At 39.5% G+C, this 23,337-nt stretch overlaps 1 protein-coding gene across 1 annotated transcript; it reads left to right on the top strand.

The window, feature by feature from the left end:
• Positions 1-12,407: 12,407 nt before the first annotated feature.
• On the top strand, positions 12,408-22,407 carry TMEM184C (transmembrane protein 184C). The gene is made up of 10 exons (XM_010412156.4): positions 12,408-12,720; positions 14,560-14,690; positions 14,788-14,824; positions 15,619-15,824; positions 16,745-16,819; positions 17,639-17,732; positions 18,673-18,785; positions 19,460-19,559; positions 20,014-20,185; positions 20,602-22,407. The coding sequence occupies exons 1-10, from the start codon at positions 12,604-12,606 to the stop codon at positions 20,892-20,894; spliced, it is 1,338 nt and encodes a 445-aa protein (XP_010410458.2). The 5' UTR covers positions 12,408-12,603; the 3' UTR covers positions 20,895-22,407.
• Positions 22,408-23,337: the final 930 nt, after the last annotated feature.

Raw genomic sequence — 23,337 nt, 5'->3', positions numbered from 1 at the left:
CCTCAATCAAAGTTAAAACTAGACAATAAAGTAGTCTCAAGTTTCAAGTAGTAACTTGGGATAAAATGCTGAACCTACTGACTTCAGCAGGACTGGGATTTCAGTCAGAATGTGTGATGGGAGCCCATTGGAATGGTAACTGTGAGAATGTGATTAAGCCCACTGCAGCTAAGCAGGAGAGAAGTAAAAGATTCTGTGGGGCTTGGATGAATAATTATGAAATTATCATCTCATGTGCTCAGGTGGGGGAAGAAGCCTTGGCACACTTTGTTTCCCATAAAATCAGTTTAATAAAAGAAGTCAGAGGTAAGAGGGTTCTCCCCTCACACCACTCCACCAACAGAGACAGAATAGAAGGAAAGGAATATTGTCTACTTGCAAGGAGCAATCCACAGTGTAGAATACCGATAGAATCCTGTCCTTCTTCCAAGATGTGACTCTTACTTAAGCCAGTTATTGCACAGATATCAATGGAATAATCTATGTCAATGTCCTAGTTGCTGTGTCCTCCTCACTGTTCAGGCAGATATTGGAAAAGTACCATTGGCTGGAATATCCTCACACTACGTATCCCTGATACGCCTGCTGCAATTATGCAGATCAGTTTTACTGAAACAATTCCGGCCTACACTGAAATCAGTGTGGACATATTACAGCATGAGCACATATGTCTCAAAAATGTAGTGATCCTACGTCAGAGGAATCATGGGATCGATATTTCTTACTGCAGGGGATGTAGCATGCTGCATGCCTGAAGAACTTGATATATACAAAACTATCTCTGTGGGAGCTTACCCTGCCGAGCCAAACTGAAAACCCTTACAATTCTCTCGATATGCAGGCCTTTGGGATCTGCCTCCTTTCAGAAAATTTCATCTTCTGCAGCTGATTACATATTTAGCTGTTCTAGGGATGTATTTTCTAGGCTTTGGGAAAACACAGTTTGCACTAACTAAACACTGCATGAGAACTCTCATGTACAGCCATTCCCACTTTGCAGTTTTTTTGCCACAGGGATGAGATTTCATAAACATTGCTCTGTATGCAAATAAAACAATCAAGTAAAATAATATGGAAAATGTATTACAGGAAAAATAATTAGACGTCACAAGAAAACGAGCACTCTCTAAGCCAACCTGACATATTTCTTATAAAGATCCACTTGGTAATAGTAGATTACTTTTTTCCATGTTGAGTCTCAAAACTGAATACAGCTAACTAATTTAATATACTGCTTATGTCTTAGTTCAAGTGAGGTTACTTTGACTTGCCATGCTACCCACAGAACTGGTTAACAGTTCCAGACGTGTTAGCAACAATTTGTTACAGTGGGTGCCAGGATGGAAAATGGAAAGGAGTGACCAACCCAAATAAACAATACAATTCAAGAACAACTTTGAGCTCACCAGGGAGCTGAAAATCTATTCCAAATGCTGCCTTAACTGCCTGTTGTATAAACACTTTAATAATTTCTTTTCCAAAACTATGCTCTGCAAGCCCATGGCAACATAGGCTGCATAACAATTTTATGGAACACTAAAAATGCAATTTTGTAATGTTTAGTCCTACAAGATGGATGATGAGCAGTGACCTGCAAGAAATTTTCAGTGTTAACCATTTTTCAATATCCAAACACTACAGAACCCTGAGAACCCTGCAAATTCAAAGTTAAAAGAAACCTTCTCTAAATAGTGTAATGTACAAGTTCAAGAAATTGGAAGTTTAAAATTCCAATTTCTATCACTTGGTGCTTTCAGCTTGCCCCTGAAAAAAATTATATTATCTTGTCCTTCTCTCTAAGATCCTTTCTTATTGTTGACTTATTGTTACTAATAAGCAGGATGAATTAACTTACGCTGAACTCGACTGCTTCCACTCTTTCATATTTTAATGTTATCCAGGCCTAAAAGTGGCCTTAAGTATTACTGCTCTATAACAAAAGTTCCAATGTGAACATACTTTGAATTGTTCAGGCAGTTCCTGATGATAAAGTGATCAAAATGTGACAGTTTCAGGGCATGTGATCACAGAAAACAGCAAAAAATTAACATGGGAAAACCAATTCAAAATTGTATTGAAATGAGTTTTCCATTTTTAGGAAAGGTTTTCCATCAATTTTCCACAACTTTTCTCTCAAAGCCTCTTCAGAATCATAATCAATAAAAAGATCAATGCTTCTGTTTCACATCAAGGAAGCAAAAGGTTTTATGCAGCTTTTACTCTAAGAATAAGCAACATTTTAAACTTTCAGATATACATAGTATAGAAGATTTTGATGTCTAATTTGCAATGGATTCATTTCAGAGCTGTCAAACTACAGATATAAAGAGATAACAGCCAAAGTAATTTTATTTAGATTCAATATTTGTAATCCTGCTACACAGACAAAAAGCTCTGCCTAGAGAGCTCAAACTTTGCTCAGCAGCACAGCAAACATTATGACATGCAACTGCAATTCATGGTTACAGGTACCCAAATGAATTAATTCAGAACTAGATCGAGTGTAGCTTTGGCAGTCATTATTTCTGTTATGAATTTTAAGAAAGGAACAAAGGTCCAGAACACAAAGCCTCTTCTGGACTCCAATTAAAAAATGTATCCTTTAAGAAGAATCTAACACGAACTAGCTTCCTGCCCCAAAACTGCATTCTGACAAGAAAAAGAAAGAAAACCCAAACCTAAACCATTAGTTTTTATCTGTGGAGTTGCAGGAGTGCTGCATTAGAAATGTCACTAATATAAACACGGCTTAGAAAAAGTCCTTTCAAGTCAAACTTGAAGTGTATTAACAAAGCAATGCGTGGAATTTCACAATCTGGGATTTTACAGTTCTTTCTGTATTGCTCATGATCCAGAATAGATAGAGAATTTATGTTTTAGGACAATCAGTGTGACACCTTTCAGAAGTATTGCTTTAAAAAAACCCAAAGGAATTTAGAAGATGAAGGATTCGCTATAAAGAGGTAAGTAAATCAATTTAATTTTATAATAACACCATGGAACAGATTAAAGCCTAAAAAGATAAATATAGACAGAAGATAAATGGCATCAATTTGTGAAAAAGGAAAAGAATACATCTAAAGAAGATGATCAGAAGCTACTCTCGAATGGGAGGATGGAATCATGGAAACAGATCTCCAGGTGACTGTGATCACCAAGTAAATGATGTGTTTGCTATTGAAATATGGCATCAAGAAAGGAAAGTACAGTTTGGGATTCATACATGGAGATACTAAGTCACAAGGTAAGGATGTAATATGTGACTGCAGTGTGATTATATGTGAAATAATTGCATTTAGACTGCACACCTGTGATTTAAAACATTCGGTTTTGGTAGCATAGTTTAGGGAGTGAACAAGCCCATTTCTTGAGAGGTCCTTCAACAGTAAAAATAATTGTTTAAGAAATTGTATAGGAAAAAATTAATGCTATAAAAATAGAGTAGTTTAAAAGTCTCCATGTAAAATTAACACATTGCTGAGCAGCTCTGTTTTGTGCATGTATGAGCAGTCTCTCTTTGTGCTAGTGATCCAAAGGATCTAAAAACCAAAGCAGCTATCCTGAGTCAGATCTTCCTGTCACCCATGAGGATCCATAGCAGGCACCTAGGGAAGGGTGTAAGGACAGTATAAGGATACAACAACACTGCCCTGGTAGAGTGCCCGAGCCTTCACCAAACAGAGGTGAGAATCAGTACATCTTGGGTAAATGATGGGTATTCCTCCATGAATTTATCTTTTGGGCCGATGTAATTATGTTCTCTTTATTCTAGCAAAGCTCACACTGAATTGGAAATAACTGCTGGTTTAGAATGCTAAACTGTGTTCTTGGAAGTCAGTGGAAGCTTTGCCTGAGTAAGCAGGGTAAGGACCAGAAAATTAAAAGGTGAGTCAATGTCTTTTTCAGATATTGTCAGAGTGTCTTTCAGAGCTGAATTAACCATTTGACTCAATTTTTTTTTTCTGAATTATGTGAAAGCAACTTCCAGCCAAATCCACAGGAGTGCTCACATGCACCTGGGAACGCTGGCACAGGAAACAAGACCAAGCTCGTGATAATGATCCCCTGCTGCATAAATGATCGATGTGTATTGATGTATAAACACTATAAATTAACTGAAGCAATCAGGTTCAGTGTTCCTGCCCACAACTGGAATAGCAGCTGTAGCACTGACTAGGAGTCTGAGGTGACTAATGGGAATCTTTTTGCTGTAGTTCTCTCTTTGTCACCTCCTGTACACTTCTTCTTCTGTGTCTAAGTACTTTGTAGTTGGAAATATTTTCATGTGGTTGTAGGTAAATTTAAGTATGGCTTAATGTCTGGCAAAATCAAAGTATACTTGGATTAGAGTAAGGACATCTAATTTATAAAACAGCATTAGGAATCATATTGGTGGTAAGAGAAAAGCAAAATGCTAAACCAGTGTCAGACATAGAGCTGCATTTCTTGTAAGAAATCCAAGGAAAAGTATTGCTGGGTTCATTCAGAGGCTAGCTTCTATATTGTACACATTTTGGAATCCTGTAGTGAAATCTCTCTTTGGGAATTGCACTACTCTTCTGTCCAGCACTCAAAGTTTATTAAAGTTTTGTGGGAAAAAAGCTGTTTGGCAGCATCCCAGTCCATAAGGGTCTGAGAATGATGTGCCAGAAAGACTCGGGAGGCCTAAAAAGCCACTTTAAAATATGGAAAAGCTGCTTTTTTTTTTTCTTGGGGCCCAGTTCAGGGGGTTTCAGTCTGTTTCATGGATTTTTCTAGGCTGCAGCACAGAAAAAAAGCTTCTAATATTATCATGTTTAAACAAAAATGCTGGTTTAGAACAAAAATATTCGGGCTTATGGTTTTTCCTGATTATTGAAAAACTGAGTTTTTCCCCCTAATAGTTATCTATCTATCTGTAGATACGTAGAAATGTATTTAGTGTGAAGTCTATCTTTCAGTCACATCACTGTTTATATGTTGGCAGGGATTAAAGTCCATTTTCATCTCCAACTCTTTGTATTTCTTTATACCAACATTTCTCAACAAGTGAAAACTTTGTCTTCACAATTTTGTGCCACGATGAATGCCTAGTCACAGACACAAGCTGTTACAAATGTTTGCTAAACATATCCTTGCAAGGATAAAAGCACAACTGTGCATGTATTCTTGAAAGAAAAGCCTATTTATTTTTCTTTTCTTCCTTTTTACCCGGCTTTTCAGTCACTTAACAGACCACATCTCAGAGCATTTGAGTTTAAATCACTATAAAATTGCTTTCTAATTAAGTTGTTTTAAAGTGTTGAGGCAGGCATTGACTTGGTGGGAATAGCAGTTTAGAGAAATCAGAGCAGAAATGCAGGAGTTTTATGTAATGGGTACTATACAGGAAACTTTTCCAAAAATCTTCTTCCATTAATACTTGGAGCTCAATTCTAATTTAATGAACATCACAAGGACTTTTGCCTTTGACTTCTGGAGAAAAAGGTCAGGCTCAGACTATGTTTCTTGTCTGCTCATTTTAAGGCCTGACCGACCACAACCCTGGAGAGAAACAGAGAAACAAGGCAAGAGAGAAAGGGAGGAAGAGCCTGTTCCTTATATATTTGACAGATCCCTATGACTGAACCTGGGACAGATCTGGAGGAAGACAAAGCACTGCACAGCCAAGTTCCACACCATCTGATTTTCATGTTCCTGGCCTGCATAATTGAATCCAGAGTTTAGGGTATTTATACAGAAAATGGAGGACATTTTTTGCATTTGGTGCACCCACAAAGTCATCATGTGGTACAGAGAGCAGGCACTCACTGAAGAGCACTAGGTTCTAGTCCCAGCTCCTACAACTATTTTTGTACTTCTCCAGAACTGAATATTTCTCTATTCTCTGTATAAAAAATACAGTGTTTCTGTAAAATTTCATAATAATTCCTCTTTTTCACCCATGTGCCATAACTGCAAGACTTAAATGCTGACAGCGCATAGCGAGCGTTTTCTTTGGAAAGTGGAATTGAAGAGGAGAAGAGAACCATTCCTATGTTCTAAAACATCTTCTGCCTGCTGACTAAAGCATGATCCAAAGGAGGGGTTGGATCCTTTGAGACAGACAAGGGAATTGAACCTGGACCTCATCCATATTTCTGTCTGTACTAAGCACTGAGCTTCAGTCTGAAGGGAAACATTTTTCCACTGTGGGGCCAGCATTTTCAGAGCTCACCTACTGGATTGAACTCTACAGGGAGACATGCAGAGGAATGCCTCATTTCTGGACACCTACTAGGCATTAGCCTGAGTTAATTACAAGGCTGCTCAGTCCTATTAGAACTTAAGTACCTTTGAGAGCATGAATGAGCACTGCTGGAGTATATAACGCACCTCATAATAAAAAATGTCTGAGCTTCCACTCAACCTTATGAACCTCCAGGGTTTCACGGAAGATGTGTAAACATTTTTAGGATGGCAATTTTGACCCAGGGCATCTAAATTCCACCTGACTTGAGCATCAGTTGTTTATGTCCTTTTCTGGGCCTCATCCCAGATTAGAACCCACAGCTCAGAAATAATCATAATATCTGCATAATGCTGATTTTCAGAACGATTTATAAATATTGAGTAATTAATCTTCATATTGCCCCTGAGCAAATATCTCCATTTTACATACAGAAAAAAAAAGTGATAAATTGCCATAGGCTACAACGGACTCAGTACCAGAATGAGAATGGAAGAATTCCTGGCTCTCAGACTAGAACTTAGTTCATGGCTCTCAGAAGAAATGAGAAAAAAATTCTTACTCTTCAGAAGGAAGAGTTGTGATGTTGACATGTTTTAATTGATGAAGGCCTTTTTCTTTTAAAGTGGTTTATGTTGTAGATTGGAGATTTTTCAAAGTATACACAAAACTTTGCAGCACTACCTTTCAGTTCTGGTAGACTGGTATTAGCAACACTGATGGGTAAAGAACTGAGAAAACATGACCAAAACTGTAAAACTCAGCTTTTGTCTGGTGTTAGAAAGGAATGACTGGAAAGACTATATTTAATATTATGCCAGCCTGATGCATCAGGTAGACAATCAGTCAAATTGAAGAAAACGCTTATTAGATCACTTAATCATTACCACTGGCAGCACTGTCTGTACTACACTGACATTGAAGTATTTTAGGAATCTTTAAGATTTTACACTCCTGCTATGTTTTTTAAGATGGAAAATCCAGAAGAAAAAAAAAATTCTCCCTTTGTTGCTGAAGGAATTTGAGAATTCTAGGTGCCTGCAGGAGCTGTTGCTGGCATGAAAGGACTGCCAGCTACCAAGGCCTTCATACCACATTCTGGGTTTAACAGAACAGTTTGTATAGACCCTTCCCTAAGTTCTCTTGCCCATCTTATCAATCTACTTTCTACATAGACAACTTAAGAGTATGTTTGCCACTATAAAGTTGCAAGTACTGGAAAATTCCTACATAGGAAACCATTTCCAGGCTGAAGTATCAAAACTGATAAAACATGTCCATATTACTGAAATGACAAACCACAAGCTTTAGCAACAATGCGTCAAATATTTCCATCATACCAATTTTCAGAACTCCACATCTTGATAAACAAGTGTTGCTTTACATCCAGTAATACAATGTATCAGTTTAAATCCACAAATATTAGTTGAACACTGTTTGATATATGTTTGCATTCACAACAGGCAAAAAGACCAAAAATACAAGTAATTCATTATAGAATATATTTCATTTTTTTGTGTATGTAAAGGTGTTACATATATTGCCCATGTGATGTATACAGGAGGTCTTATCCCAGAGACCACACCTTCCAACAGAAATGTCCAGCTGTAGGAGTTCTAATGTTAGCTATTGAAATTGAATATGGTCATGGCTGTGACGCTCCTTCAGGAAACTCTCACTTCAAGTATGCCTGCTAAGGATAGTTGCATGATAAGAAAATTTGCCTATCATTCAACCACCACATTCTTTTTCTTAAAAAATCCTATAAATTGTACGTCTTCTCTGAAATCTCCAAATGAGAATAGTATGGGGATTATGTTTACATAACACCTAAGAATTTTGAAATTTCAGTTTCTTAAATACCGGGGCTTCAATTTTAGGCCAACAGCACATCCTAGTGGGTACTTACACTATTCCATGGCTTTTAAGCTGTATTTCAGTCACAGCTGCATAAATACACTTGTGGCATCCTTCAGTGCATGCACTTTTCCTCTTTCCCTACATGGAAAAACAAAGAATGAAGTTAGGAATTTGGAAGTATGTGCCAATTAATAAAACTGAGATAATTCAGGAACACAGGAGACTTTACAATTGGTTCCACACATCTTTGAAGAAAAAAGGTGCTTCTGAATATGTGTCATTTTAACCAATTTTAGGCAGAACATACAATGAACAGTAGTGAAGTTTGTTCTTTTGTTTTCATTTGCCAATAGGAAAAAACAACTTCAGTTTCATCTGGGCAGCTTTACCTGGGAAATACGAGCTTAGTAATATGAGCATGTTACTAAGCACTTAGCTAATCAATAAAACTATATATTTACTCATCAAAAATGCATCTATTACAGCATTTTAATGTGCAGGATTGCCAGCCAAGCATGCAGCACAATCACAGAGGTGTCTGTTGAGGCAGACAAGAATCAAGAGAAAATGGAAAGAAAATGCTGTTTAACTCTGCCACATTTTATAATAGCCCAGTTTGGAGATTTTTAAATGGCTTCATTTGAGGAGGGTTGTGAAGTATGGGATACCCACATGGAAAATCTTCAAGGTATTTTCTTCCAGGCAAGTTCACAATTTTGCTTAGCCGCAAAACTGTTCAATGTATTTCTCATTCTCTGGTATTGTCACATTCATAGCTTCCTTAGGAAAGGTGAGGTGATGTGTCTCTTAAAGAAGCAGGCCTGTGGATGGAATGCTGTATCCTTTACGGGCTCCATAAGCTGAATTTTGGGTGAAAGGAGGGCTGGGGGAACATCTTAAGAGGAGCACCTAAGAACACCATGATTGTGTAGTCTGGAGATACAGAGGCTGATCCCCTTACTCTCTAAAGCTTCCTGAGGAGGGGAAGTAGAAAAGGAGGTGCTGATTTATTCTCCCTGGTATCCAGTGGTAGGATAGCTGGGAATGGTTCAAAGGTGCATCAGGACAGGTTTAGACTGGACATCAGGAAGCATTTCTTTACCAAGAGAGGAGTGAAACACTGGAACAGGATTCCTGGTGAGTTGTTCGATGTCCCAGGCCTGTCAGTGTTTCAGAGGTGTCTGGACAAGGCCTTTAATAACACACTTTAACTTTTGGTCAGTCCTGAAGTTGTCAAGGAGATGATTGTTGTAGGTCCCTTCCACCTGAAATAATCTATTCTATTCTATTCTATTCTATTCTATTCTATTCTATTCTATTCTATTCTATTCCATTCTAATCAATTCTATCATTTGCCTGCTGAACGTCTGTAATAATCAGAAGGAAGCACACTTTTGCAGCAGAACCTGATGCCATGAAGGAAGCAGTGACCCTTCCATACTTGGGTTCACATATTTTTTTTCCCCTTCTTGAATCAGTTTCAGTTGTTCCAGAGCAATTTTATCGCCTGATAAATTTTTGGTATTTTCTTCATGGTTGAAGTGTTTAAAATCATATGAGAGAAACAGATTTTCTTCTACTAATATGTGGCTTTTCCAAAGGCTCAAAAATCAGAACTCAGTTAAAAGGATTCCCATTTTTTAGTTCACGGTCTTCTGCTGCGTGACTCATGTTCGATGTGTAACTGGCAGTGCTAACGTCTTAATTTGGCTGAGAGGAAAACCTGCCCAGAAATAGTCCCTGTGCCCCACCTACAGGCGAATCCATCATTCCCTGTAACGCTGAGGAACATGTGCAGGTCTCACATATTCTCTCCTGAGAAGGGGAATAAAAGAAGGGAGAAGCTCCAGCACTCAACTTTGTTAGCAACCCCAGCTGGGTACATCTACTGCGTTTTAAAGCTGTAGCTGCAAGGTGAGAGATAACAGAGGGGGGTTTTGGCAGTCCCCAAACATTTTCCAAATGAGCATTGACAGTGGCTGTTACAGCAGGTACAAGCCAAGCAACAGTACTGCCTACTTCTCTATGGCCAGATTATTTTCCAGAATAATTTACATACCAGAGTTCAGGAATCTTTGCTGTAAATAAAACAGTGAACATAAAGAATTCTCAGTAAAAATCTATTAACTTCTCAACAAAAAAACATGTAGCAGGTAAATGAGAAAAGGTGTTCTTCAGCTAATGCTATTAGCTATAAATAAATATATTTTTATGCTTAATGAAAAAGTTTTTAGTTGGAAGGGACCTCTGGTCATGGTCCATATGATAGTTTTCTTTCTTCACAGATGATGGGGTATGGGAGGCATTTGTTTCTATAATCTTTGTCAGAGTTGAAAAGTTTTGCTGTAGAGGTGTTGAACAGCAAATTTTCCACCATATTATGTCACCAGATTATTGTGGCAGCAATTTTACTCCCATGAATGCCATAATCAGAATGGTTGAGGTTTGAAGGGACCTATGGAGGCAGCTAAAAAGTCCCCAGCTAATGAACATGCACAAAGCTGAGTGACCAAGTAAACAAAGAAGCTGCATCTAAAGCTACCAGCCAAAGTACTGATTACAGACGCTTCCTGATCCAAAACCCAGTCACTCTCTTCCATGATCACCCACAAAGAAACAAGGAAGTAATCAGAATGCGGTGGCAGCATTTCTGTAACAAAGATCAATTTCTTCAAACTGATGACAGCCTTCTGACAGAGAACTAATGATGGAAAGGAAAAAAAGAAATTAAACCGAGATTTTAATGCTCATTAAGTTTTAATAAAATGAAATAAAAACACTCTGGAAAGGTTGGTGGTGTGAGTAAGCCCTGGAGTGGAGTGCGAACTAATCAGGTGTGTGCTGTTGGATGTGACATCAAAGAGCTGACAGTAAGATCACCATAAGTGAGGGGAAATCTGTGATTTTTCACTCTATGAGAATTTGAATTCAATCCTTACTGTCCACCTCACAGGGAAATTATGATCAGGCAAGAGGGACAGTCCGGTTATCACCATGCATCTGCACTTGCATAACACAAAGTAAGAACAAAAAATGATGAAACCTATGAAACAAATGGCATACAAATAAAAAAAAAATCCATGAATAATAAATATTGCACAGTTTTCCAACCACAATTATAAGATAGTCTATTTTCTTTGCCATTTTAATTTAGTAAATTATTAATAGGATTCCATGTGCTAAGGAACAATCCCAGTTTATTGTGTTTCGACATAACTCTCTTAAATAAATTTGAAATTCATGAGAGAATGTACATAACGATTGACATCCACAATAATTCATGTCAGTCGTTCCAGTAGCAGGGAATGATGCTAGTACAGCTGTTATCTCCAAGTTCTGGGAAGCAGCTTTGTTATTCTTTCTCTAGTATTAGAAGCCTTAATAGTTAGTGAAAGTGAACTCTGTCGGTTTGGTTTTTACCAGTACTTCACAAGCAGCTTCCCGCTGAAAACCAGGAAGATTATGTGCGTTCTGGAGATGGAATTAGCGCCACAGAGTGCTGCTCGTTCACTGACAACCCATGCAACACTTGGGAAACGGACCCCTTCTCTCAGATGTCAATTACACAGAAACAGGAGATCCAGCTCCTTAGTACCTCTTCATTCATCGTGTTTCTTCCAGCACACGTCTTAGTGACGTCTCAAAGTCAAATCTGCATTTGCCTCCTTCCAGGAATTTGGAGCTGGAGTTCCTTGGACATTTGGCAGTGTTATCACCTGCGGTCCTTAGTTCCTCACCGGAGGGCATGTATTTGGCCCTGACTGCTACGGGCTTAGCTGGCAATTTAGCAGCTTTTACACGGCACTTCCAAAACACAAAAATAGACGTTCAACAAATAGTTGAACTCCTATTTTGCATTATTTTGCATTACTGGTGTGCCCGCTGGAGTTTCCATGCCTCAGCTATGTCGAAGTCCACGCCTGGCACTGTGAGGCGCGGCTCTCCAGGGGACTGCTCACCCCGGGCTGCTCCCGGGGGAGGCGTTTGAGGGCAGAGGCTGTGCTGAGCAGTGCAGTCAGAGCAGTGCCTCTGCTTTAGCCGACATTCCTGCCATTCCCGCACATTCCCTGACGCGCACCTCCTCCTCTCCAGCGGCTCCGGGAACGCTTCGCTTCGCCCCGCGCGGTACAGCCCACTGCCGGCCGCGGGGGGGGGGGGAGCGCCCGGAACACACCAACCCTCGCTCAGCGGAGGGTGGCACGGCCGCCCGCTTCCCCCCGGTGTCCCCCTGTGGGCGGGGCAGCGGTGATGGGCAGGGCCAGGAGCCAATCAGCGAGGCCGCCGGGGCGGGGCGGCCGGAAGCAGTGGCCGGGCGGAAGCGCCGCGGGGCCGTGAGCGGGGCAGGGCAGGGCCGGGAGCGCCGGGCCCGGGCCGGGCCGGGGATACAGCGCGCAGCCGGGATACGGAGCTGAGCGGGATACGGAGCTGAGCGGGATACGGAGCTGAGGCGGCCGCCCCCCTAGTGATGCGCGCCCCGCAGGGGCTGCCGGCCCGCTGAGGTCGGTGCGAGGAGCGCTGGCGGCGGCGCCGCGGCCATGCCGTGCACCTGCGGGAACTGGCGGCGATGGATCCGGCCGCTCGTGGTGCTGCTCTACATCGTGGGGCTGCTGGTGGTCGTGCCGCTCTGCGTGTGGGAGCTGCAGAAGCTGGAGGTGAGGGGCGCGGCCGGGACGCTCCGCCGGGGCCGCTGGCAGCGGGCTCGGCTCCGGGCGGGATCCAGCGGGGAAACGTGTTACCTCATCAGCATCTAACAGTATCGAAAGCGGGGGTGCCAAGAGGATGGATCCAGGCTCTGCTCCGTGGTGCTGAGCAACAGGACAAGGGGCAACGGCCGAAACTGATGCCCAGGAAGTTCCACCTGAACATGAGGAAGAACTTCCTTACTGTGCAGTGACCACACACTGGAATAGATTGGCCAGAGGGGGTGTGGAGTTTTCCCTGCCAGAGATATTCAAGAGCCACCTGGGCGCAATCCTGTGCCAAGTGCTCTGGGATGACCCTGCTTGAGCAGGGAGCTTGGACCAGATGACCCACTGTGGTCCCCTCCAACCCGACCCATTCTGTGAATGGAGAGGCTGGAGAAGTGCCGTGGTGCTGCTGGATACATTTGTCCTGCTGCTAAAGCCCTAGTGAACTAGGAACAGGGAAGGAACCTAGTGAACAAAGGAACAGGGCAGTGTTTGTTTCGCCTTCTGTTTCCATAATAGTTGGTGCTTGAACACCAACAATTGCCAGGTACAATTCTGAAGAAATTCCAGTCAGCCAAGAGTCACAGAGTGACAGAATGGGTCAGGTTGGAGGGGACCACAGTGGATCATCTGCTCCAACCTTACTGCTCCAGCAGGGTCATCCCAGAGTGCCTGGCACTGGATTGTGTCCAGATGGTTCTGGAGTATCTCCAGTGAGGGAGGCTCCACACCTTCTCTGGGTAATCTGTTCCAGTCTCCCCTTCCAGTGAGGGAGACTCCACACCTTCTCTGGGTAATCTGTTCTGCAGCTTGGTCACTGCACAGTGAAAATGTTCTTCCTCGTGTTCAGGTGGAATTTCCTGTGCATCGGTTTCTGCCCACTGCCTCTTGTCCTACTGCTTGGCACCACCAAGAAGAGCCTGGCTCTCTCCGTAAGTTCATCCAAGAACTCAGGTTTTGAAACTTAATAGTAATGTTGGTGTTCATAAAGGTGTTTCTGTCTGATCAGGGAGAATTTAGTAGAACATCTTTACTGGTAGAGAAGCTCCTTTTTCATGCTGGTGGTACATAATAGTGGTGTGTGACTGGCACACACATATGATCACATTGCTTCTCTAACAAGAAGTAAAATTTTAACCTTAAAATACACGTATTGCTCAATATGATACAGGTCTGTGCCCCTGGAGGTAGGCTTTTTCAGGGTATAATTTTCAGGACTTAATGACAGTAAGATCTGTCTTGAATGTGTTAGAATTTTCTGATGCATAATGCATGTTCAGCATAATGGGTGTTTATATTGAAGTTATACCATTAAGTCTGAGACTTGTAGAGAAACTGATGAGAAGCAAAACTGGAAAGCAACAGAAAACATGGGATGTTGATGTAAAGTAGGGGATTAGCGAAGAGAATCAAAAGAAACTGAGAAGAGTCTCTTATGTTTCTCAGGTTTTGGTATTTAGGATTATTATTTATTTTTCAGAGAGCTTTGGTTTAAAATTTCAGCCCTGTGTTTTAGCAGACACTGTGGTTTTGTGTATATACATTCATATGTATTTCAGTTTGTTAAATGAAACTAATTGATTATTAGTTGGAACTTGATTTTAAAGCTAAAAAGTCTTTAAATCCACAGGTTTTTAGAAACTTTATAATGCAGCACTGAATCAAGACAAGTTCCAGACCTAAAGCAAGGAATCTGTTGTGGGTTTCAGTCAATTAAGTACTGGGCATTTCTTTGTTTTTGTAGAATGTTTTGTGTACTTGAAATACTTGAAAGTATTAAAACTGAAACTTTGATCTTGCAAGGTTGGAATTCATACCAAGGCATGGTTTATCGCTGGGATATTTCTACTAATGACTATACCAATATCTCTCTGGGGGATACTACAACACTTAGTCCATTATACTCAACCTGAATTACAGAAACCAATAATAAGGTAATATTTCACTTTTTATCTATGCTACAAATATTGGATTTAATTCCAACTAAAAATACTTTTAGTAACATAAAATGTTCTTTTGTTATTGTAACAGGATTCTGTGGATGGTGCCGATTTACAGTTTAGACAGTGTAAGTGTTCTCTTACTGTTAACAGCCCAATCAAATTCTGTTTGTTGTGGGAGTGAGGGAAAACAGTATCACAGCAGAAACTGTGCTGCATGGAGGGTAGGCTGGTAGTCCTAGAAACTTCTGTCCATTCCTGTTTATGGATTTTGTCAGAAGCATAGTTCTAGTCATACTATGTTCTTCTTCTGGAGATTTGGGGTTGCTTTTGATAACCTTTCTTAACCCTGTCCTTGAGTATCCTTTATGACAGATGTGGAAGGGGTTATGACAGGAACCTGCTTTTGGTCCTTCCATCTTAAGAGCAGAAGCAGAAACCAGGCTGATCCAGGAGCTGACTCAAAATTCAGAAATAATTCAGTGCCGTACCTTCCTTACCCAAGTTAGGCTTATTACAAAAATTCTTTCCCAGGTTATTCTTAGTGCTAAAATTATTCCTCTTTGCTTCAGGGGGCAAAGGATAATATGTTTTGCAGAGTGCAACAGCAGTGTGATACTCAGAAACTGAGACCTGTGACAGCTGATCCATAACCACAGTTTCACTAAAAAAAAAAGAAGAAACCTTTTTGGTCTGAAACTCTGGTTGAGAGAGTTGTGTACTACAGGTGGAATCTGAAGTTCTGTGTGTGTTTTTACAGAATGTTACTTTGTAGCTGTAGCATTGTTCTCCCATTAGCCCAATGCTCCCAGCCCTGTTTGATCAGTGCCTGCTGGCTCATGAGCTTGCTGAACCAGTGTTGTCGCTGGAATCCCTTTTGTCTTTCTTGCACGTAACCTCTTGTGTACCTCTCTTCTTGCAGTGGATAGCTTTGAAATACCCCAAGATTGCAATATATGTGGATACGTGTCGAGAGTGCTATGAAGCTTATGTCATCTATAACTTTATGGTTTTTCTTTCAAATTACTTAACCAACCGGTACCCAAACCTCGTGTTAATAATAGAAGCGAAAGACCAGCAGAGACACCTGCCCCCTCTCTGTTGCTGTCCATCGTGGGCTATGGGAGAGTGAGTATATGATGACATCTTCAAGCTTTAGGCTGTGTAGGCAGATCCAAACATTTTGTTTTCATATTTAGCAGCATAACTTTTGCTGCTTGACAGAGTCAGTTTATGGTTTGTTTGTGTTTAATCAGCTGCAAACCTTTGCTGAAAGCAGCTGTGGGTGTGTGACCATCAAGCTGTAAAACGTCGTGTGAATTGGACTTAGTTACTAACAACATGCATTGATTGACTCGGGGGGTGCTAAATGAAACTTTCTTATTTTTGACAAATATTTTAGAAAGGTCTCCTGGAATCTGCTTCTTTTATTATCATAAAATATTTGCCAAAAACCTCATGTGGAATTGGGAGTAGACTGGGTAGCCTGTTGTTTTTACTTCAGGTGAAGAGAAGGTGAAAGGCCTTATGCACCTAAACTGTTAATTTCTGAATGCTTAAACTGATAAAATCTCTCTGTCTTAGGGGATTTTTATAAAGCTGTCTGGGGTGAGGGGAAGGGAAGGTGGGCTTCAGTGATCGCAGCTTCTTTATACAGTTTGCCATAATGGGCAAAGCGCTTTGGTGATCTTAACAGTGATTAAACCAATTCTCATTTTTAAGTCTCTTACACTTAAATTCAGAGTTTTTCTTAAACATCTTCAAACACAGCAAAAATTACATTCTCTTTGTTTAGCCCAGCCAGAAGTTTTTCATGGCTAAAATAAGTGAATCATTGAGTATTTCCTGTAATGTGTCAGTAAAAGTCCAGCTCTTCTGTGTATTTCATGTATACACACTGTATACTGTAACATCTGAAGTCCTGGATGCAGAAGTTGAAATTACCATAAAATAAAAATTTACCTTAGTGAATCTGCTGAGAATAGGAATCTTCCATAACTGAATTGTATTTAAATCCTTGTACAATGAACTCTCTGTTTCTCTTTCAGAGTTTTATTATTTAGATGTAAACTGGGTGTTTTGCAGTACACTGTTGTCAGACCGTTTACTACCATTATTGCTTTGTAAGTACACTGATAAATAATTAATATTGATCTTCAGGATGTGATTCTGAGTTACACTGGAAAGAATATTCATGCCCTTTGTATTGAATCAAGGCAGTTTGAAAGCAGACTGGTGTTACATGCTAAATGGGTCCCAACAATTTGAATCAACCTATAATTTCTTTATGAGTTCTCTATAGCAAATGACTGTTAGCAGAATTGAAATAATAAATACTTAATGCCAGCTTCTATGTAATCAGTGGGATAGAATGTGAAGTACTGTTGGGGTGGGAAACACATTTTTATGATCTCTTAATTTTTAGATTCTTTTTTCCTCTTCATTTTTTTCATTGACTTTAACAATGGAGTATTTTTAAAGACAAGTCTCATGTAATCTTTAAAATTTTATTAAACTTTGCACGTGACAAGCTTGACTGTGTGCCTTCATATCATATAGCCTGTGTTTGTAAAGGCATAGTAGGCAGTCATTAATGATGATGCTGAAAGCTTAATTTCATGAGCTTTGCATTGATGGTCATTGCTGTTAATTCTGTGGGACTGTGGAAGAAGTTGCTACTCACAATGAATATCCATATAAATATTTCTATATTTTATATATATATATATATATATATATATATATATATATATATATATATATATATATATATAAATATATATATGCTGTTGGAAACTGATTCTTGTGCAGGCCCCCATTGCCCATGTTTGAGTACCAGAAGAGGTTTTGAATTCTAAGAGTTGATTGATGTAATGAAGATGTAGCACTTGAGGGAAGTGTTTTATTACTCCATAATGATTAACTTTAAAAATTTCTTCCAGAATTTGTGAACTAGTGGGAGTGTATGATGAAGGAAACTTCAGCTTCAACAATGCATGGACTTACCTGGTTATACTTAACAATATGTCACAACTAGTGAGTATCAGGAGTACATCTTTCTGCTCTTTGAAGTCATCAGTATTATGTGAATCTTCTATGTGAACTGTTGGCAGTGATTGTGTTAATGTCTGGTAATTCTTACATGTAGAATATTTTCCACTGTAAGTCAAAATTGCTGTCTGTTAGATATTATATATGAAAACCACTGGAAAAACAGATAATCTAAAACTTACATTTTTTTTACTATGAAGCTCCATAAAGCAAGTACCTTTCTACCCCAAATTATTTGATGGGTGAGGTGGTATGGCCCAGGCATTAGAGCTGCAGACTTGCCCCTCTCTGGAAGAGATGACTCCACTTGCCCCCACAGCTTCCTCCCAGCACACATGCAAAGAATCAGATATGTTAAAAATTCTGTGTTAAAAAGCTGGTGATAAGATTCACAGGAAAAAATGAAAATGGTGTGTGCAGTGCTGCGATTCTGGCCTGCCCAACACCTTTTCAGCTGTCAGATAATATCAGCGTAAGATGTCAGCCCCTAAAATTGAGAGTTTCGTTTTGGGAGTCCATGGATTGGTTTTACTTCTCTTGGCAACAGCAGCAGGAGCCAGAACAGCATGACAACGGGGATCATTTGGAAATTCTGTCCTCCTCTTACTGCCACCCCTGTGTTTGATGGGTGACTGTTACAAAAGGAGCTGTAATTGCTTTCTGCTGTGACAACAGTCCCAGCAGCAGCACGAACTCTGTGTCCTGGTTGAAATGATTGGAATTTCAGGAATAAAAAAAAAATTACTTTAAAACAGAAAGGCAAAGATTCCATAAATCCAAAGTCTCTATTTTTAAAACACAGATAGCATTTTAAGGTTGTATCATATTGTGATACTTATTTTAGCTGTAGAGATGGTGTAAAACAACTCCCTCACAAAATAAACAAGGATTTGAAAGCTTTCATTAATTTTCTTTTCCTTGTCAGTTTGCCATGTATTGTCTGGTGCTGTTTTATAAAGTACTGCGTGAGGAACTGAACCCTATCCAGCCTGTTGGCAAGTTCTTTTGTGTGAAGATGGTAGTTTTTGTTTCTTTCTGGTAAGTGAATTATTTACACATGACTTCTTGCTCTTAGGGTGGATCATAAAAGAGCTAAAAAGGCTGGATTTGTTACTGAGGTTAAAGGCCTTAAAAAATCTACCCATAATCTTAGTGAGCTGCAGTGAGGGGAAGAGGGTACAATGTGTTGGACAGAGCAGTCTTGTTCACTTAAGATTATTTTTTAGACTTGCTCTTTTGTAAGGTGATTCTGAAGAATATATTTTAGAATCTTCACTTGCAGTTGTTTCAAAACTAAATTTTGTTTTTCCTTTTTAAAGTAAAAAACCCCTACTTTTTCAAAATAAGTTACTATAGGTTAAATAAAAATTGCTGTTTAAGCATTGCTCACACTTAGCTGCTAATGAGGGAGTGTATTTGACTACCAGAGCATTACTCTCTGAGCTGCAGCAATACCCTGAAAGAGAAGCAACTTGTTCTAATGACTGACTGGGAAAAAACCTCCCCTTTGGTTGTTTCTCTGTTGGTCTTTAGGGTCATGGATGAATGACACGTTAAGTTTGTTTCCTCCCCTTAAAATCTAAGGATATAAACAGAAAGGTTTTTTGTAAGATTCTTACTATGTATACCTATGACCAGATTTGCTTGCAGATTTTTGGCACTACTGTTACAATTCTAACACAAATACTTCTTCTAATAAATTATCTTTATAGGCAGGCTGTGCTCATTGCATTGCTGGTGAAAGTTGGTGTTATTTCTGAGAAACACACCTGGGATTGGCAAAGTGTGGAAGCTGTGGCTACAGGCTTACAGGTAGGAGCAGATGGTTATTTCTGGGCAGGAATGGTTATATGTAAGATGACATAGCTGATCTCAAGGAAATATCATCATACTGTGATTAACATGGGCTTGATTAGTACTGATTTATTCTAAGCTGGGCTAAGTTTCAGCCAATGAGCCCATGTGAGTTTTATGCTTCAACACTTCTGTATCCATATATTGGGCGGGAGGAATATGCCTCAGGGAAGTATGTCTGGATAGCCTTGCATTTTTTCTTGCAGGTATTCATTGTAGAGCTGCTGCTTGTTAAAATCTGTTAAAAGCAAGTCCTATATGTATGGCTCTCTGAAGGCTGCCAAGAATATCCTGGTGTAAAAGTAGCCAATGTCAGTGTCCCAGGGTAATTGTAGCCTTCCAGTTACAGAAGAAACCCAGAACTATTTTTCTCCAGTTATGAATGATTAAGTCAGTGTCTCTGTCATTGCAGGATTTTATAATTTGTGTGGAGATGTTTCTGGCTGCTATTGCACATCACTACAGTTTTTCCTATAAACCTTATGTTCAAGAAGCTGAAGAAGGCTCATGCTTTGACTCCTTCCTTGCAATGTGGGATATTTCTGATCTAAGGGCAGATATATCTGAACAGGTTCGAAATGTTGGTAAGTAAGACAAGATTTGTACTATCTATTAACAGCATCTTTATTTCCAGCTTCAGGTCACACTCTTGCCCACCTTTATAGTAGCCTGAGAACATTCTACTACCAAATCAGTGACAGGTGCATCCCTATAAGATTTCATGGTTTATCTGGCACTTTGCTCTTTCCAGAATTCCTGACTGACTTAGAGTCTAGTTTTTAATTTTTCTTTTAAAAAGAAAAGGTTAGGTAAGTAATGTACTTTGTTTTTCTCTTAAATGGAAAGACATCCTTTTATTTATTAAAACTAGCAATGCCCATGTAAAACCAATACAAAACAAAGAGTCATCTTCTAATTTAACATGACTGTTTTAGAGTTGATGTGTTCAAAAACTGGTGTTCGAAGGATTAAATAATCTTTTCATTTTGCATAATTCTAGGAAGGACAGTTTTGGGCCAGCCAAGGAAAATGTTTTTTGCTGAGGATCATGAACAAAATGAGCATACAAGTTTACTGTCTTCATCTACTCAAGACCCAGTTTCTGATGCTTCTTCAATGCCATCTTCACCCATGGGTCACTATCAGGGGTTTGGACACACTGTGACCCCTCTCACAACACCGACGACAGCCCCTGCAGTCGATGGGATTTTTAACCCTTCTGCCAGTCAGGATGCTGAGGAATCACCTGAACTAGAGAACAACTTAGCAGGGAAAGCTTTGGATAAAAGTTAAGCTCGCTGTTTCTTTGAATGTGTCAAGGAGTCATTACATACTTGCCACATGTGTCCTGTTAACATGTACTATTAAGGATGAAAGTTGAAAAGCTTGGGAAAGCTGCTGCATGGACAGGAAGAGGTTATGGTATGGCTGAACTGACATCTGAATCCAGAATCTGTAATGGATGTGAGCATCTGTGAGTACCCCATGGATATGAAACACGCACACTGTAAAGGTTTCTGCATAAATTTAAGCATCATTCCCTTAAACTGCTGAACGCTTCCACATCATATCAAAATTACACTGAATTTCATTAGTGCAAAAGAAACATTTGAAAAAAATCCTCTGCTCATATAAAAAGGAAGTGCAAATACTATTAGCAATGGGAAAGCTTAATTTGAAGAATGTAATTTAAGGAGGGCAGTAGCAAAAACTGTTTGTGTTAACTTTGCTTCTCTTAATGATGGTTAACTTCCAATGCTGAATGGAGTGTGGGTGAAATGATAGCTTCTGTACAGGTGCCACCTTCTTTCCCATTCCTATGTAGCTAAATCAAGTCCCTTCATGAAGATAGTTACTACAAAGCATTAGTAAAGAACCTCTACAAAGAAAACATTCCCTGCAGGCTTTGCTATCAAAGTCCATGCCCAGATCCTATGGTTGGTGTATCTGTTGTCCTTTAAGCTCATAGTTTGTAAGTCTTTTATATCCAGAAGAGACAGCCAGGATGGTTAAGTTTTGGATTAATACTTTACCTTGACTATTCTTTTCCCCATCCTTCTAAAATAAGAATAATGGTTACTACCTTAAAATACATGGAGGGGGAATGAAGGGTATCAAAAAGGAAGTAGAAAACAAAACTGATTTATTTATTTTAGGCTGCAGTAAGTTCTTTAACACTTAAGTTTTTTTTAAGCTGTTAAAGCAGGATATCGTGTGTCTGTAGTTATTTGTGTTCTTAAATTTGTGTCTGTGTGATTGTATTATGCTTCTAGTATAGCCTGGATTCAAATGTAATAGTTGGTTTTTTCCCCCAGAGAAGACCTTTGCTGAGGTATAACTATGTAGCTAGTCTAATACAGGAGTTACTAGGACTAGATTTCAGCCCAAGAAGCAGTACACTTGTAACAAAATGTTATTTTGCAAGAAGTGACAATGTCAGAAGGGTATTGTTTTTATCCCATTATCAGATTTTTACTATTAACTGCATGTTTGCAATCTGACAAAAACAACCAAACCAGTAGAGCACTACTTTTTAAAGGACAAGATCTTAAGTTTCTTTTTCAGCATTGTTAGCATTTCCAGGATAAATGTTTAACTTCTGGCTGTCAGTAAATTCATCTTAAGTGCTTTTTTTTTGCAGTACTAGTGTGATGTAAATATGGCGCCTTACTCACTAGGCTGCATATTTTATAGCTGAAAATGTACTTGCTGTATCTGAAGTTAGTAAGTGAAAATCATGATTTTCAATTTGCCAACTCATTGCCTTTATTGTAAATAAGCAATTAAAGATTTTATTTAAACTGTTCACCTTCTATCAATTTGATTTACTGCTACAGTAACTTAAGAGTGTGAATGACACATGACTACAACTGTCCTCGAGGACGAGGAGGATCTTCTCAGTGCCCACTGTAGCCACTACCAGAAATAACCTGATTTCCTGCACGTGTACAGGTGAAAAGGGGCAGGGGTAGGAGTAGTATCTGAGGGAGCAGGGCTGCTGGAAGCTGAGTAGCTACCACGTTCTAGCTCTTCAAAAACCTCACTCTGACGAAGTTTTTTAATACTTGAACTTACGTCTGTCTGGTGTAAAACTTCAGTAAGGTACAGAGGGGACCTAGATAGGAAAACAGCTATTTAAGTGTCTTGGTTGCTTCTTTCAGAGTACTTCTGGAAAGCTACTAAGTTATTTTATTATTATTCAGTTATTCTATTTGCACAGTATAATATTCTGGCTTATTTGGGTTTTTTTCTGGGAGAAAAGTTATTTTTTTAATTGCAGTAGCTTATAGGACCATAGCTTTCCCTAAAGACTGCTACTGAATTTAAAAAATAGAAATCTTGCAATGATACCTACTCTGTCTTTGAAAACCACTAGCACAGTATTCCACAGCACAGCCTATCAGGATTATATAAAAAGCTCATTTGCAAATAGTTAATTTTCCTCTTAATCATATTATTCCTCTGTTGTTTTATGGCATGCCAAATCTCCTCCCCAAGTTGTTTAATCAGAAGTTGTAAGGATTGCTCTTGCCTTACTCAAGGACACTAGAATGTCTTTCATTTGTGTTGAAGTAATTTTGGTTTCATCTTAATTACTAAAACCTTAATAAATACACCTAGCCCACTCTGCACGGTTTTTATCAGAGGTCTTCCTGCACAAGAAACCTAAACACTTCCCTATAAAACTGCACTCTGGTGCAATTACCATGCACCTGCCCAGTGTAGTTGTGTCAGA

Source organism: Corvus cornix, chromosome 4, assembly GCF_000738735.6.
Source record: "Corvus cornix cornix isolate S_Up_H32 chromosome 4, ASM73873v5, whole genome shotgun sequence".
NCBI lineage: Eukaryota > Metazoa > Chordata > Aves > Passeriformes > Corvidae > Corvus > Corvus cornix.
The sequence above is the reverse complement of the archived record's forward strand: the minus strand, read 5'-3'. Positions and strand labels throughout refer to the sequence as shown.